General features: G+C 36.9%; 1 protein-coding gene across 2 annotated transcripts in view; it reads right to left on the bottom strand.

The window, feature by feature from the left end:
* Positions 1–3,157: 3,157 nt before the first annotated feature.
* cplx2b (complexin 2b) overlaps positions 3,158–18,504 on the bottom strand; it is a 31,298-nt gene continuing 15,951 nt past the window's right edge. For both annotated transcript variants that reach the window (XM_066649453.1, XM_066649454.1), the window contains exons 2-4: positions 15,623–15,778; positions 11,416–11,591; positions 3,158–10,670 (exon numbers count right to left, since the gene is read on the bottom strand). In XM_066649453.1, the coding sequence (XP_066505550.1) occupies positions 10,473–10,670; positions 11,416–11,591; positions 15,623–15,653 (405 nt within the window). In that variant the 5' untranslated portion in view covers positions 15,654–15,778 and the 3' untranslated portion in view covers positions 3,158–10,472. The remainder of the gene's footprint in view (positions 10,671–11,415; positions 11,592–15,622; positions 15,779–18,504) is intronic.

The following is an 18,504-nucleotide window of genomic DNA, read 5'->3' as shown; positions in this document are numbered from 1 at the left end:
TTTAAACTGATCTTCCCAGGTCAATAACTTGACCAGGTTCATGGTACTACCCCCACTTTAATGAAGTATACATTGTGTACAGCTGTTGTCACACTGCTCATTTAAGAACAAAGGAATGACCCAAATAGAACCAAAAGAACTCATGGTCCTAGTTCTATTTCATTTGCTCCACTTTGAGCGACAGCTGGACCATTAATAAAGGGTGTTTGAGGAGCCATTTTTATAAGAACATCAAAATGAATAAAACAACAAAAATGCAGATGCAAGGTTTTGCTTCTAGTCTTGAAGTCTTCTGTACAAAAGAAAGCCTTTCTGTTCATGGTGGTGGATAGATGTGATCTGACAGTTGTGATAAGAGTGATCTCATATGAGCAAAGCAAGAATAGCTCCGCCTGTGCAGCTATAACAGAATTCATCTTTCTCATAAAGGTCTTCTGCTGCTAATCTAAATGGAATCTCTGGCTTGCAGAAAACAAATAGTGGGTCGTTTCGCATTGGCATACTTTCTAGGCACCAGTCGGCCAGATACAACCTCATATACTCTCAGCGAGATGAGGATGAAAATATAATATAAACACTTTTTCAGAACTGTATCGGATACTGGCCAGAAAGTGTTATGAGAAATTACTTGCTGTTTTTAAATATCAAAACCAAGATTTATTTAAAATGGGCTGTTTTTTTTTATTTTGCTTTATATATATATATATATATATATATATATATATATATATATATATATATATATATATATATATATATATATATATATATATAAACTGTAATAGAGTGCAGCCATATTTAAAATGTTTAGTGCAGTATCTCTGATACATCCAGACCAGTGTCAGTATAAAGGCAGTTTCTTTATCAGAAAATTCAGAGAATATGACTGACTGACTTCCTTTAATGGGCACATTGTACACTGACTGTACACAAAGGGAAATTATAGTATAAATATGAATCATATTTAATGTCCTGCTCTATCTTTGTTGTAGCATGAGCAGTAAATTGTTCAAAAGCTTGTATCTCCATTGTCTGGTCTTTACATAATGTGAACATTTTATGGACCAGTCAAAATGGTCCATTATTATTTTATAACTCTGGATGAAATGATTACAGAAAATGAATAAATGAACTCACCACTTCAGAGATTGTAGAGTTCTGTTTTGACAGCTATAAATGTTTTTAAATTATGTTGCAAACATTGTAACCACCCCCTATAATTAGCAAATTCAGCTACTTATGGGGCACACATTTTGGACACAAATGGAACGGGATGCTCTTGAGCAGTTGCACACGAGCCCAAAATGATCATGCTCAATGCCTGTATATACATTATATCATTATACATTATATATATTTTGGACCATAGAAGGAAACTGGAGCACCTGACATGGTGGCGCAGCAGGACTCTGGGTGACTGTCCCTCAGGTGCTACAGTTTCCTTCTATGGTCCAAAATCACACATTGGTACGTGGATTGGTGACTTAAATGTGAATGAATGTGTGTGTGTGTGTGTGTGTGTATGTCGCCCTGTAAAGTACTGGCGCCCTCTCCAGGGTGTATTCCTGCCTTGCCTCTTGGTAGGCTCCAGACCCACCATGACCTGGAACTGGATAAGTTCTTACAGCTAACGAATGAATGAAAGTTTTGGCTGTGGGGCAGTAGAACCATGTGATGAAGCCTCCATCTAAATGTTCTTGTGATTTAATACCAACAATTCTTTACAGTACATAGTTTAAAGCCTTCCCAGAAGAGTAGAGATGGCTGCTGCAGCAAAGCGGAACAACGTATTACTTGTTGTCTGAGCTGGTGTCAAAAATCTTTAGGTCATTTATTGTTGGACACTATCTTAAACTAACAAAGACTGAACAGTCTCGAAATGTAAAGAACGACTACTACTTCTAAATCAGGTCTGCTTCTGAAAATAATCCCACTACCATCTGCTACGTCTCAGTCATTTCCACTTCACACTTATTTCTGCAAAGAGCTCTTACTTCTCTTTCTCCTGAAGGGGACAATGTCGGTGAATGTCAGAGTGGCTCTCAGTCCCTTAGGTGTTTATCTGTTAATTTCTCTTTCAGCCTCATCTCCCCAAGCATCCCAACTGCTTGTCTTTTGTCCTTTATTCTGGTAATTTATGGTGCTCCCTTTGAAACAAACCTCTTTTGACACGTAATTTATTAAAACTCACATCTAGTAACCTTTTTGTCCTTCAGTATTTCTCCAGAAAGCACCTGATTAGTGAAGTCTACATGTTATTCTTTCCAGACCTTTAAGAGAAACATTTTTTTTACATCTGGCTTTTAGAATTGGATGTAACAAATCATTAGTGTCCTCCAAAACAAAGAAGCTCCTAAATGAAATAAAGGTATTTGGGTAAAGTGTGACAGATCATTTTGAACATCTGTATATACTCTTAATAATGTCCTGCAGAGGTAACTTTTATAAATACAAATCTATCATAATATTAAAGCCTTCTTGTTTCTACACTCACTGTCCCTTATAGCAGCTCCACTTACCATATTGATAGGCAACTCTGACCTAAACGTTACAGAAGCTGGCTTGGGGCCTGAAGGTCACCGATTCGATCCCTTCAACCAGTGGGATAATTAGGGCAGGGGAGTGAAGGACCAACAACCACAGTTTAAGTGCCCTTGATCATTGAACCTAGCTTCCACCTGCTCATGGGCACTGAGGTGGCTGCCAACTTTTTTTTTTTTGCTGCCTTTCACACGGCTCATAAATGAGCAGGCCCTGCAGACCAACAGCAGAGCAGGTATGATTTGGGTGGGGTATCATTATCACTCACTGACGTGGTGGTGGTGGTGGTGGTGTGTTATTGTGTGCTGTACTGGAATGAGTAGATCAGATACAGCATTTTTAAACCCCTCAGTGTCACTGCTGGAATGAAAAGTCCACCAACCCAAATATATCCAGCCAACAGCATCCTGTGGGCAACATCTAGAGGATGACAAACACAAACTGTGCCGCAACAGATGAGCTTCTGTCTCAGTATTTTTACATCTACGAGGTATCTACAAGGAATTATTTTATTTAGAAGTATATTCAATGCTGCAAAATCAAACTGTGCCTTTCTACAAACACTTTAAGCGATAAAACAACACAGAAATGTTTTTAGAAACAAATTTATTTGTGTATGATATTTCCAAAATGCTGAATTTTAGAATTAATTTTTATTGATGAGTTTTTACAGTGATTTGGTTTGACAGGTAAGTGTAATTTGTGACATGCAATAAAAAGAGATATATTCCATCTGAGCTTGAACTATACATTCTCTAAACCACACACATACCCTGCATCAGAAGAGACTGAATGAGTCCTGTCTTCTCTTTTTTTAATCATAGGTATACACCTTTCAACTTTATCATAGTCACATCCTGTAAAGAGAAGTCAGTAGAGAACAGGACAGCATTCAGGCAAGAGGAAGGAGAGTATGTTAACAGACTTTATTCATAAGTTCAACATGTTCATCTAGAAAAAAATGGAATGAGTTTATTTGTTTGATTATTAGGACTGAGTAAGGAAGCAGTTATTTTGCAGATGTGCTTAACCGATGTATCCATAATTGGATTTGTTTTTTTCCTCCCTAGTGAGCCTTGGACGCATTAACTAGTTGTACACGAGCGATATTTACTGACGTATAACAGAACTCGTGGCATGGTTACTTTAAGTTGTTTCTTATTATCCACAACCATTAAAAAGTGTAAACATTTCCAACCTTTTAGAAGATCAATATACACTTTTAAAGGGTATTTATACATGCATAAAATACACTGGTGCCTTATACAAGAATAATGCATTTTTAATCGATAATAAAACATCCCTGTCTGACATGATAAAGTTGAAAGGTTTGCTATATATTTCAAACTGAAGAATGCATTATTATACTGATCCCACCAGTAATACCCTTTAAGTCCATGACAAAATCAACATTAAGCAGTAAACATTAACACATGGATTCTACTCACACATGTCCAGTTACATTTTTGAAAATCAAGGTTTTTCGTCTGTGTCAGAAGTGCAGTGAGAAATAACGTCATTTCCCTGATTGAACTGAACCTCACAGGTCCCTGGCAACGGAACCTGATTCAAGTGTCCAACATGGAGTTTCAGTCCATCCAGAAATCACTCTCAACACCTCAGCAGACAACAACAGATCAGCAGAGGATGTTTGTGTATTCTCTCAGTATTCTCTAAGCACACTGCAAAAATGGGACCCTGCATGAACCTAGTCAATGCATGTAATACGAACTCTTCACACAAGAGGACAGTGGCTGTGTTTCGATGAGCTGAAAAATGGAGATGCTTTGTGTTTGGACAGTGATCTATACACTGACGAGACATAACATTATGACCACCTCCTTGTATCTACACTCCCTATCCATTCACCCAGCTCCACTGATCTCACAAGAGCATTTGGTAGTTCTTAAATTGTAGTGCTCTGTGGTGGTCCTGGAGTGAAAGCTGGAGTTTAAGAGGGTGAATAAAATATGCAGAGCCACAGGCAAACAACTGTCTGTAATTGGAGAGCTACAAAGTTCTCCTGTTTGGTCAGTGGAGCTGAGAGGGTGGAGAGTGAGTGTAGAAACAAGGTGGTGATCATAATGCTATGGTTGATCCATGTGGACAAGATTTATGATGATTTCGCTGGATGTAAAGTGGTTGAACATTAAAGAATATTATGGTTCCTGTGGAATATGATTGATTGGAGAGATATAGTATCTCTAATATGGTATCTGATGTCAGAAGCAGTGTGGGTGTGTGTGTGGATAACAGCAGTTAGAAAAAGAGCAGCTATGGCCTGGAGTTAAAAAGACTCCTTAAACTGTCCCAATTTGTGTTAATCTGGAATGTATTGGTTTAGTTAGGCCTGGCTGCTTTCTGCAGATGTTAATGAACATTGTGGTGAGGCAAATAGATGTAAAGAGCAGATTCATTCTTTTAGTGGACGCTCCACCCACAACTAATTGAAGGATTCATTATTTATTTTACAGAGGGAGAAAACACACAGTCAGGGAATTGAGACATATGTTTAACACCCCTCCCTACACCACTTCCTATGCACAGTCTCTCAGTCTATTTCTCTTCTGCAGAATGAAGTAGTTAGCGAATGTATCAACAACTCACTGTGGCTCATTGGAAATGGAACATTTTCCCCTGTGGAAATGTGCTGATTATAGCCCTTAGCACAGGCACATCCTACAGTGTTTGCCTTGAAACACGACAGAGAGGAGAGCCATCACACACTCACGGTTTTGTACAAGGGCAGATGTGTGTATTAAAGTTATTTGACCTTGAACAGTCCAGCAATGAAAGGGCTACCAGTGCTATACACAGCACTGCGCTAAAATTAGAGACCACTCCTCATTTATTTAATTTCCGGAAAAAATCATCTGTTAAATACAAGTTATTCAAATTTCAGGGGAAAATTATGAAGTGATGAAAACAGAATACCAGAAAACAATCTACATTTCACAAACCTATTGAAATGTATCAAGAAAATGCATGCACATGCCACACAGAGCAGACCACTAAATCTGTCACTACACCGAAAGATTCCATCTGTACCATTCTTTCATTTAATGTGAAAACATAATCTGAAAACTAGAGGTCTGAAATGATGTTTTGATATTGAGAAACCACAACTGAAGAAAGGACCTAGAAAAAAAAAAAAAAACATTTGCCAATTACAGAAAGAAGCCTCCTGTGTTCTCAGAACAATGAATGTCCCCAAAACCCCAAATTACCACATCACTGAACATGTTGGGGATTACTATGTTTGTAAGAAGCAACAAAAAAGATGCAAACAACTTCGAAGATGAACTACAGATTTCTCAGATTTAATGGGAGAACAGAAAGCAAGTCTCCTGAAAAGAAAGGAAGCTGTAATAAAATAAACGTGGTGATTGCAAAGTGGCTGTTCTGACTGGAAATGAATTATATGAAGAGTGGTCTCTAATTTGCACCTTGTTTGGTATGGTGTATATTGTTTTCTGTGCATTTGCATTCTATAAGGCCTGAAATGCCTTTGCAATGCTGGAGCATCTTTGCTGTTGAATATTAATTATCAAAGCTGCTAATCAATGAAAATAATGCAACAGTAATTGCTTGCAGCAAATCAACAGGTTTTAGGTGCCCACTGAGTCCTGTAGAACACACAAGTTCATATATTAATCAGAATTCAGGACAAATCTCTGAAGATAGGAACAGATGCAAAGATTGATCCGTCACAGCCCTCTGACCCCATTGTTTAGCAAATGTGATTAATATGGAAACACGTCACAAATGGTGTGTGAAATATTCAGTGTGTTCCTGTGTTCTGTCATTTCAGTCTGAATGCAAAGTGTAGGAAGGTTATGGACCTCATTCTGCAGCAAGAATATAGAGGTGGGCAGTATGACCTTTGTTAAGCATTCATGTTTGTCAAGCTTTGTTATATTTACCACAATATTTACATTATTTCATAATAGATTTTGTAATACACTATATCCACAATATTTTAGTAGAAATTATTAATGCAGCAAATTCCCCTTTAATGTTGGATGTGTATGTATCATGTATTGAAAATATCGTTTTGCATATTGCCCACCCCTACCTAAAAGCTTATAAGGGGTCATATATTTGAGGCTATAAAATACACTTTAAAATATATAAAACCAAGTTCATCTATGACCACAATGTTTGAAAAAATATGTAGATTTAGATGTTTTTATTCAGGAAGTTCACAAGCCCTGCTGTCCTCAGGAATGTTTGTTGTAACATTATAATTTCTATGAAGATTCATTCATAACAATGGAAAATGAGCCTTCAGTCCAGTGGGCAGCTTCTGTTGCAGGGACAATGATTGGGAAAACACAAAAAACTGAAGCCCATACGAAGAGTTTTGGTATCAGACTGCATGCATGTCGGATGTTGGGAGGCGGCCAATCAGAGCACGCCGGCCCTGTGACGATGAGAACATCAGAACATTATGAAACATTGTGAAACAGCCACAGACTCAGAGTACATGAAGTACCGCCATGTTTTACATTTACCAACAAGCACAGACATGGACACACTTACACAACTCGTACTACACACACAGGACATTAACAATGGCTTTTTTCATACGATTTCTTCTTAGAAATGTTTATGTGTATATACCCCAGTATATCCACAGTTTCATACATAAGATGGAAGAGAATAAAGACAAGTAACGTAAGCTAGGTAGATAGGATTCACGCTCCTCTACACCTTCACAGGAAAAACGAATGCATGACTAATAGGTGAATTACCTAGTTATTATTTTTCCATGTATTATTGCAGTCTAAACAATATGGCTTTAACTAGTGAAAAACTCTCAGCACTAGAAAAAAAGTTAACATTGTCAACTATATCATTCTATTGGATATAGAAAACTCCCCTGGTGTATTTGACCTAAAACTATAGCTAACTTTTCAATATTCTTATGGTTGTCATGTATTTTGATGCACAAACAAAGCCAATTTAAGTGTAAATTAATTGTCTCCATTAATTCTTTACACCTACATAATACCTAATAACACCTATCACCTTTTCATTGTTGTCTAGAGATAAAGGGTGTATACATTGTCCATCATGCATCACTAAACCCAGGATTTTCTGACCTGATTAATTATTTTTTCCATTTTAAATTATTTTTTCCACATGTAAATATACCCCTCAACCCTATGTTATTATACACTAAGATAGAACTTAAATTACACAGTAATATGTGTCAAAGGACCAGAAAAAAATTACATTTTCAGACTTTGACACATTTCCAGCCACATTCATCAGATCTGACCAACTCTTAAACCAAAGACTTCACCATGCTCAAAACTGAGTCATATTTCATCATCATCATCATCCTGATCCTCATCTATTTTCAATTTAATCCATTTCATTTTATCATAGATTTTACATAGTAGTTAAAGGAGGAGATAAAATATTTCAGAGATCAGATTTTGAACGGAAAGCAGTAACACTTAAGAACAGCATTCGTAAGGCTACACAACAACTACATAAACTGATTACGAGAACATATATAAATCATCACAGGTGTGTCAACTGTCATATCTCTTGCTGAAGTGAAATGACAGCAGTATTAATTAACAGACTTCAAAAACATCTATGATGATTTCTTTTGCTTATCTTATGTAGGTGTCATGCAGTTTTATGAACACAGCCCTACAGTCCTTTTACTGAAAATCATTTTTTGGACAGGTCAGCTGTTGTAGATCTTTACAAAATCTAGAACCTCATATTAAGATAAATCCTCTTAACAAAGTGCCATATATTCGTACATATCGAGATCTGATCCTGACAGTGGTGTAAAACTAGATTGTGGGATGTTATCTCATTTTAATTTGAAGGATGTAGTTCCAATGTTTCATTTTTTTTTCATCTTTATCTGGTGGCTAATATGAAAAGCTAGGCTCTGCCAGTTCTCTGGTACATTTTATGACAAACAGCAAAACTGACAACCTAGACATTTTCAAATAAATGAGATTTTATCACTCTTTTCTTTGGTCTATTGGTTTTCTAAAGCAAACTGAAACAATTTATTGTTCCTAATATCAACTGTTATCAATGGTCAGGAAATATGAGCCTGATCAGGGCCAAGAGAACTGAAAGAAAACTTGAAAAAGACCTGATAAAAAAGGAAGAAGTGTTTACAGTGGCAGTGGCACCTGCGAAGGCACACGCATAGAGCCTTTTCTTAAAAATTTGTACATATTAAAAACAGGCCAATTGCAGACAGTATAACACTGTTAAATAGCCCCTGGTTCATATAAGATAAGGGGATCCCAAGTGAATGAAGAAAGTGTCTTGTCATTGGTCCCTGTGAGTGTGTGTGTGTGTCTGTAATGTAATATATATACACCTCTGTTGTGTCCACCGACTGTATCCATGCATTTGGTAGTTCTACAATTACAGTCTGCAGACTGCAGTCCATCTGCTGTTCTGCCCTCTGTTCTTCAATGGCCAGGACCCCAACAGAACCACCACAGAGCAATTATTATTATTTTGGTTGATGACAGTTCTGGTTCTCATTTCAGAAGCACTTTCTGATCCATTCATACCTGCACAACTAACACACAATCTCCACCACATCATTTTCACTACAGCGCTGAGAATGAGCCACCATAAAAATCATACCTGCTCTTTTGGGGACCTGACCACTGAAACACAGAGTGAACAGAGGCATAAAATGAATTTGTAGCAACAGATGGACTACACTCTGTAATTGCAGAAATACAAAGTGCAATTATACGGTCAATAGAGACAGATAAGTGAGTGGAGAAACAAGGTGATCAGATCAGATCAGGTGTTCATTTTCTTTGGGGCAAGGAAAAAAATATGAACAGCTTTCTAGCTCTCTTCTGTGCATTGATCTGTACTCTAATGTTGTGTTCTGAGAAAAGTCCTTCTGTAGAAGTGGCCCTCTTAATCATTTGTAAAATGTGGCAGTAGATATTCTGTTAGGTTAAAGTGGCAAGTTTTTTTTTCTGTTTGGTTTCTTTTTTTTGTTTTTTTTTTCTGTTTTTTTTGTTTAACCCAATGCAAGCACAGACAGTATGCTTTCTGAAAAATCCTCTGCTGGCAGGACTAATGCTAATATGATCAAATTCTCTTTCATACAGAAACAATTTAAAAAGATCAGTGTTTCCAAAAAAAGAGGACAGGTATACAGCAATATTCACAAAGAAATGCAAACTGTCAGACTGCATACAGTTTTAGCATTCACGTTGTCTGCATTGGCATTACAGAGACAATCATCTCATCCCTCAGGACTGTTATATGAGCAGTGAATCATTTTCAGCTAAACACCAAAGTCACTGTTTTGTAGAGGTGTTTTTCACCTCTCCAGTGTGACCTCTTGCATTCCACTGAGATATATTTTCAGTCTTTTTTTTCTTTTTTCAGAAAATAAAAAGAAACCAAAAACTTCCCCATGTAGGAAGTCATTGGAAGGCAACATGCTAAAATTGCTGTTGTAAATTGCCCTCATTGAAGCTCATCATGTGTCGGAGGGACCTGCTCTCAGTGCCAGACTTCCATAGTGTCAACTGCATGGAATGTGTTCCCTTTATCATCGAGGCCTGACCACTGAATACTGATGGCCCCTGACTCACCTACAAAAAGTATGAGGCCATGGTTGTGCATATAAGTTACTACAGAACTAATATAAAGACCATCAAAGTGTAAACAATTTTGAACCTGAATGGCAGTGAAAAGACCAAACCTTACAGGGATATGAACTGTTTTCATCTCTAAAAAGAATAACTCTCCTCAAGGCAGTGAAAAGCCCTCCACAGTTTGGCAAAATACCCAGAAACCCCTGCTCCCGAATTACATGTACTCTCTTTCCCTCTGACGCCACTAAAAACAAAGAAAGCAAAATAAATAAATAAACCACACCCACCATCCCCAGGACAGTCTTGTGTCCATTACTTTTTAAACATGTCCTGCAGAGGTCCTGGCAGGAATTTGAGAACCGTGTCTAAAATACTCTCCTCGTCCTCGTCGTCATCGTCCCCACACCCTGCAGGGATGGCCTTTTTGGGGCGAGTCAGTGAGCCCTCGCATGCCTGCTCCATTGCTGCTTTTTCTTCAGCCTCCTTCTCCTCTTTCTTCTTCAGTCCATACTACACAACACAGGATTCACAGCACAAGCAAAACCTCTTTATAAATTTGGCATTGTAAAATATGCACTGGACACTGTTATTTTTCAAAATAAAGTAAATAATTTATTTACATATTCCTGGATGTTGCTTTGATGTAGTATGTGATAACAAACATATTTGTAAAGTGAGTTTAACATAAAGCTTAGGTTTTCCTTTTATTCTTTTTATTTATTTATTTTAACCATTCATTCATATATTGTTCATCTTCTGTAACCTCTTCATCCTGATCAGGATAAACAGAGACTGCCAAAATGTGCCAAAAAAAAGAGAGAACCATATAAATTTTTTTATTTTGGATGTCATGCTGTCTTATCTTTGTAGAGAAAATCAACAATAGAACTATTTAAAATATCATTTGTCCAGGGGTGTTCAAACGTAGGCAAATGACTGTTCATTTAAAAAAGGAACACGTGGTGCACATAAAATAATAAAATGAATAAAAGAAGTACACTGTTGAGCTACAGAAATTAAATAGACTAAAAGTCCAGACAATTATGCAAATTATTCATGGCAGAAAACAGGGATACTCCCTGATTTACTTCTTAAGAAGTCTGAAGTGATGGGAATTTGTAGCTGAATTTGATATTAATGCACAATTGATCAAGGCTGAGGTTAACTGCTCACTAAATCTTTGAACTTTACAATGTGATTTGCATGGGTTTTGTGATAGCGTGATTAACCGGATTGGGTAACATGGGAAACTCACCTTATCTCTGATGGACTGTCTGACCTTTTCCCTCTCTGCCTCCATGCGAGCATGCTTAGCCTTCCTCTCCTCCTCCTGTTGCCTAAGTGCCTCCTGTCTCTCCTCTTCCTTTTTCTGGGCATCTGGGTCTTTCTCCTCTTCTCCACCCAACATCTTCCCCATGTCTTTGGTGGCCCCTTTAAAAGGAAGCAAGGCTCCAGTTTATCATGAAGTGTCTTTGTAATAATGGTACATTTTTCTGCAGACCCATGAAAAAAGTTGTTTTCATTTTTTCCTGTGTTAGCATATGCATGAAACTGTATTTACATATACATAGATTTATTTATTTAAACTGCATATTTATCATTGCAAAATTGTTGAAGTTCTTTATTGATAGAAGCCTTTACAGCGTGAACATTTCATGGGGAATGGACTAAAATCATGTTACATTAAAAACATTACCATGGAGATAAGAGGTTTTATAACATCATTCATAATGAGCTTGTGAAATGCAATGACCACGTCGGCTTTACAATTGTTTTTCAACTAATAAAATGGTTTATTTATCTGCACAAGAATTAATTATTAAAAAAAATGTGTTCCCTTTACTGATGTATAATCTTAAGTATTAACCCATACCAGGTGCTGAGCAAATAATACTATAAGCCACATAGTTTTTTCTTAATCTTGAAAGTACTTTAACAGTTTATTTTGATATATTCTGTTTGTGGTGTTCAGCCCCATGAGACAGTGTTTCATGCATTTGTCCACATGCTCTAAAACTGCAAACAACTGAACAGCAATGAACATTACTCAGTATGGCTGACACCAACCAGATCTAGCTTTAGTAAACCATGTAAAGCAAGCGCCACTTGTATTTCACCAAACATGTTGGCCTTTTTTTTATTTTATCCTGCACAACTGAGAACATATCCCACTTTTCAGAGATTTGAGAGAAATACGTTTTTCTAATACAGTCTATGTATTTTCCTAATGGCTGTTTCGACTGGAAATCAAGTGAAGGGTGGTCTCTGTCTCTGACAGAGTACAAAGAGTTTGACAGTTTAGGAGTCAAATCAATTGCACCTCAAAGTCACTGCCTTTGGTTTTTATGTCACTGCATTACAGCTGTCATGTTTATAAGCTGGAAGAGGGAGTGCCTCTACTGTGTCTTTGAAATATGAATATTCATTGTTAATCACAGGACTGTATTACTTACAACTACACATCTGAAATCCATCCTGAATGTTAATGCTCCTTCTTCACCTGAGTTTAATTACTTTCATATGCCTCCCAGGGTAGTCGGGCAAAAGACTGCGAGTGGATGCTTTAATTGGCAAACGGGAGATTGTGGGACACCTTGGGCTGACAGATTAGCACTCAGCTGAGGTCTAACTGCAGGTAACTCTGCAGCCTGGAGAGAATCAGTGGCGGAAGGTCAATCTGAATCTTGCTCCTGGGCCACTCCCCCATCATTCCTAATAGATAATTAACTAGCAAGCTCAGGGCTCCACTTTTTTGTGAATTGGATTTGTAGGCCTGAGCCATTTTGATGTTACATATGAACTCAAAGTTATTATTATTGCCTCTTCATGCTTAGTATGTTTGTCATATTAATTGTAATCATGTATATATTTTTTTAATATCGAGATTAAATTATTTTTTAATATCACTGATAAACTGAAAGATAATTATATTCCTAAGTATATGTTTATTGTTAGTAGTGATAAGCAAATGTGTTTTAGTGTTTTTTGAGCAGTACAAATAAGAATGGTGAAAGTATTGAAAAAATGTTTGCATCTACATTCAATTGAATAACAGTGTAATATATAGTCTGAGGCCTCAGTAGATAGCCATTGGACCAGATTAAACACCAAGATTTCATATGAAAATTTGAACATACTTCATTTTGTTACCTGTTTTTTATTCAGCTGTGTTACATAAACTCTTCTTCAAAAACAATGCTTTCACTGAGTTTACAAAAATATGTCTGCTGTTTCATGTATTCAAGTCATTTTTAAAGCCATACAGAGATTAGTGAACATGAGAAAGGAAGCGCTTTCCTGCTTTATCAGATTCTGCATGGCTTTACATCAAAGCAGTGCAGGAATAACAGACTTCGCTGGTGGATGGGCACCAAATCCCCATGATTTATCGTACAGTGTTTGGAGCTATATTTATGTATCTGAGAAGTCCCCATTTCTTGTCGATATGCAAATCACCAGGGCTCCCTAAATTAACATGTTAATTAGGTTCTTAGTATTCTTTGATAAAAGACTAATAAAATAGGTCACTTCCTATTATCATCACTGCAGTAAGTGTCTGTATAAAAGTCTTGGACTTTAAAACAGTACTTTTTTATAGATGTCATTCACTTCAGCAGATCATAGGAACCTGATTGTCCAACAATGTCAGTTTATTTGTGAGTAGTTTGCTGTCACACACATGAAACATGACAGTATAATATACCTTAAAAAAGGTAATTTTGAGTAAACAATTTCATACATATTTCATACATGGTGTGCTGCTGACTCCAAAACAGCTGCTGAAATAGTATATTCTCCTGAATAATTTGTTAAGGATGTGGAAGTTTGATGAGTAGAAATGTTTTGAATAATGAATGACCTTCATGGATAAATCATGCTCCTGCACCATTAAAGGTGAACAGAAGTGCAGACATACTTGCTCAAGGAACATATCAAACATGGTGACAAAGGCATCGGATTTTCAACAAGCCCAGTGTTTAGCATAAGTTCTGATAAGAGGTCAGATTTTACAGTGCACTGATGCGTCTTGGTCACTTGACTTACTTTTGCATTACAAGATGTTTGTAATGAAACTTATGCTGTTTTTATCTTTATCTGATTTTTATATATTCTTAAATCATTGACATTGTTTTTAACATTATCATTTCTTCGTCTCTATTTATCCTTTAGAGTAAAGCTGATTGCTTTCAATATTGTTCCTTTCAGACTGTCACACACACACACACACATATATATATATATATATATATATATATATATATATATATTATTAATTTCTCTTCTTAAATTAATTAGGTTCTCCATGACACTGAAACATCTTGGAAACAATACAAATTACATTTTGCTATATTTTGAATGCAAAATTCTGTAAGGCAATTCCTAAGTCTAAGCTTAAATGTGTTAAAATATTAAACTCCCTTGGATATTTTAGCTGAACCTCATCTGTACCACTGTAAAACACAAAATATTAAGGTCATCACGCGGTCAGAATGGCTCTCAAGAACCTGCCACATCTGGTCCATTGGTGGCAGGTGGGGAACACATGATCTATGGTCAATCTGCTGATGAATCCAAATATAGATATTGATCTGAGACTCAATGACCTTTGAACAAAACCTGTCCTCTGAAATCAGAAAATCTATAGTTCATACATATACACACATCTGCTATCAGAACCTGTTTAAATCCCAGTCAATATGACAGTCAATATCCATTAAAATATATAACTGTGTAGGTTTTTAGTTGTGGATATGTGTCAGAACATAATGAAAACAGCACTTGTTATATACACTGTGTCAGAAATGGATCAATGTAAATAGTCTTAAATTTCTCCAAAAAGAAAAAAAGACAATTGTTAAATCCCATTACATTGAAAGTTAGGAATATTCCTTCTTCTGAAATGGTGCTTGCTTGGAAATACAGAAATTTGCTCTGACACTGAATTTATCACTAATTAGTGGAGCAGCAGAATTGCATCATCTGGGTAATGGAGCTTTATATATATATATACAGTCTTTTTTTATTTTTTATTTTTTATTTTTATATATAATATTATTCTGGTAAATTCAGGTTACATAAAGCAGCAACCACCTCATTTGATAAAATCATATTTTTGTTCTTATATCCTTCTCATAAAATATATTGAAGTATTAGTCCACAGACCACAAATCTACTCAGTTACAGAGTGACTCAATCACCGGAAATGCGGTCACCCACAGGAATATGATGAATTATTCTGATTACTCTATACAGACAGTATATCACTGTGTATGATTATGGTCAGAGAATCTGTCTGTTCATTTAAAGGTCTTATCCAATTTGTAATAAAACAGAATCAGGAATCTTCCTGTTATTTAAACAAAATAATACCTGACAATCTGTTTGTAAGGTTGTTCATTTGGGTGTCTCAGTGTGTTCACATTGTTGTAGCTTACATGTCATTTGCAAAGTCTTATACATACCTCCCAATGCCTGCTTCATTACAAAATCCATGCTGACGTTTGATATCTGTTCTTCTTAAAGCTAGAGAGAATGGAGCATGTAGTCTCTCTGTGGTCCAAACGATGTTAATCCACCACAGCGTTTTTACCCTCTGTTTGACAATGAAGCTTTCACGTCTGTTGGGGAAAAAAATAAAACGGGGAGAAAATATAAAGAGTTGGTAAAATGGAGCAAAAAGGGAATTACCTCTCTATTAAAACTTGGATTAAGAATAAATGTTGGATTAGCAGGTGTCCATGAACATAAGACCAATGCAGATGTTATGTTCAGTGCAGTGTAAAAGACTGTACAATCTTAGTGCCTGAGCAGAGAGAAGCACATGAATGTAAAAATATGGGATAATACATCCAGCCCGGCCTATAAGAGGCATTATCACTTACTGACTGACTCCTAATGTTGAAATGTGTGTGTAGAAAGTTTATTTCACATTCTGCTGTTAGTTCAGCCATATTTCACATAGCGCTTTTAGACCAACAAGGAAACAAAACAGTTCCTGCTTGTGAACTAAATTTGGAACCATTCGACATGTTTCCATCAAAATAAAATGGTTCGAGAACCAGCAGAAATCATTCCCACATGGAACCAAAGAATAGTAGGTTCTTCAGCACGAACCATGGCTTTGTCTGTGGGTGTGTCGAGGTTCAGTAACTCAGGAAAGAGCTCGGAGCCTCAAATACCCAGTGGAGCTGGATGAGGTAATTTACAAAGTTTCATATAAATAAAAAATAGTAAATAAAACAAGAACACGCTCCGTTTGTGTGCAATTCCTGGGACTGTGTTTGGCTCTGCGTTAGTTATGTTTCTCCGCTGTTCACAAGCTCAGCAGGATGGCTATTTCACGTGAGTGTGTGTCTTTGTGGTGGGGAGACATTTTGTGGCGTTAGTGTGTTTTTAAAAGTCTATATTGCTGTGCACAACCACATTAAATTTCACGTGTTTTACTGTAACCTGTTACATTGAATAAAAAAGTAATTGTAATTCTTAAAATCCACAAAATGTTCTTGGTCTTCTTTTTGGTCTGGTGTTAGATCACCTAGTATTTATTTTTAAATAAAATCAACAAGAAAAATACGCCGGTGTTATATTTTATTAACAAATCTTAGTGCTCCTTTTTTCATTTCTGCATTTATTACCTGCCCTCCATTTTTTTCTGTACAACACAACCACATAATAAAACCACATGTAAACAAAGACATTAATACAAAGCTCCAAAGCTTCTCCAGATTTTCCATCAGAAAACAATGCTGAAACAGGCCTGTTTACATCTAAACTATATCACACTTGCTGAGAGTGATGGGTTACTACACTTGCACAAATCATGCATGAACTTTTAGTCTAAGATTATGGTAATGGACTGTAATGCAAACAGCTGGAGCATTGCTGGGTTTCTATGTAGGGTCTGTTGTTTGGGATCAATCCATTATGTTTTTAGTGGTGTGCTTAGTGCTCCATTATCATTATGCTTATTAAGCAAACTCCAGCTCTACAGGGTGCTCCTGGAGAGTTGGTGATTTGGCGCCTTGGGTTCCCTAGCAGCAAGACATGTTTTGGAAAAGGCAGTTGCAGGAAGTGATTCTCCTAGGAGCCTTCTGTTGAAAATAATGGGCAGAAATTATATTTATAAATGATTGTCCACTTCACTGTAACTTAGAAAGTGTTTACAGTAACATACAGCAGTGTACACACATTATAATGCATCACAGATAACACTTGATAATGTGCAGAACTATGAAGTTTGACCTCTGGTGCTACATTAAATACTGCAAAGATTTAGCTCAGTCATAGTCTTACAAATGAGCTTGCTTTGACTGTGTAGAATGTCCTGACAGAGATAACTCAACACCCACTCCATATCTAGCCCATCCAAGAGCTTAATCAATAATTTCAGCTTCAAATACCACCCCCCCCCCACCCCACCAGGAACCTCCCTTTACACAAGCCCTTTATTCCCTTCATTAGACAATATTGGAATTTGCACATATCAGCTTCCCTTACCTAAATGGAGCATTTTGGTATTCATCTCAAACACAAAACAACATATAGCATCCGCCTGGGTGATGCGACGACAGCCAGTCAGCACCAGTACACTCAACACACATCAGCTACTTGGTAGAAAGGCAACAGCGCAAGGCAGGAAGCAGCATATTCTGGACAGGGTGCCAATCCATTGGACATCACACACTCAACCACAAACATAAGCCTGTGGGAAGGAATTGGAGCACCCAAAGCAATCCCACGCAGACTCAGGGATGAACACACCAAACCTCTCATAAAGAAGGTTGGACATTGAAGTCCATAATAAAGCATAAGGCCATAGGATACCATGATATATCCATGGAAAGCTTATAAATGAATACATTTAATTATTATTTCTATTATTATTATCATTATTAATTATATCTATTGCCATTATAATATTATGCTTGTGTAGTCATTTTTGCCATAGTGCGGAGCAATGGCTTGTGAGGCATGTGGAGCAGCTTGCATCAACAGATGTCTGATAAAGCACCGCTAACCTGGATTCTCTCTTGCTTTCTCTTTCTGGTGTGTGAGGCCAAAACACTGTTGTTTCCTGCTCTCAGACAAGTCTTCCTCAGATAGTGGGCTGTGAATAACGTATAATGCCTTTGTCAATCCTCTTTACATCTCTGTTGTGTTGCATGACTGCTTGCTTGTTATATCAACACATACCAAGGGAACTATTAAGCCACTTTGGTTGGGAATGACTTTGTTGAATTGCCACAGATTATCAAAGATGGGCCCTACATCTCTTCCATTTCCAAACATTCAGTACCATTGTCTTTGTAAATGAAGCATCTAAGAGGCACAAGCCTAATCTTGG

This window comes from Hoplias malabaricus, chromosome 17 (assembly GCF_029633855.1).
Source record: "Hoplias malabaricus isolate fHopMal1 chromosome 17, fHopMal1.hap1, whole genome shotgun sequence".
NCBI classification, from domain to species: Eukaryota; Metazoa; Chordata; class Actinopteri; order Characiformes; family Erythrinidae; genus Hoplias; species Hoplias malabaricus.
The sequence above is the reverse complement of the archived record's forward strand: the minus strand, read 5'-3'. Positions and strand labels throughout refer to the sequence as shown.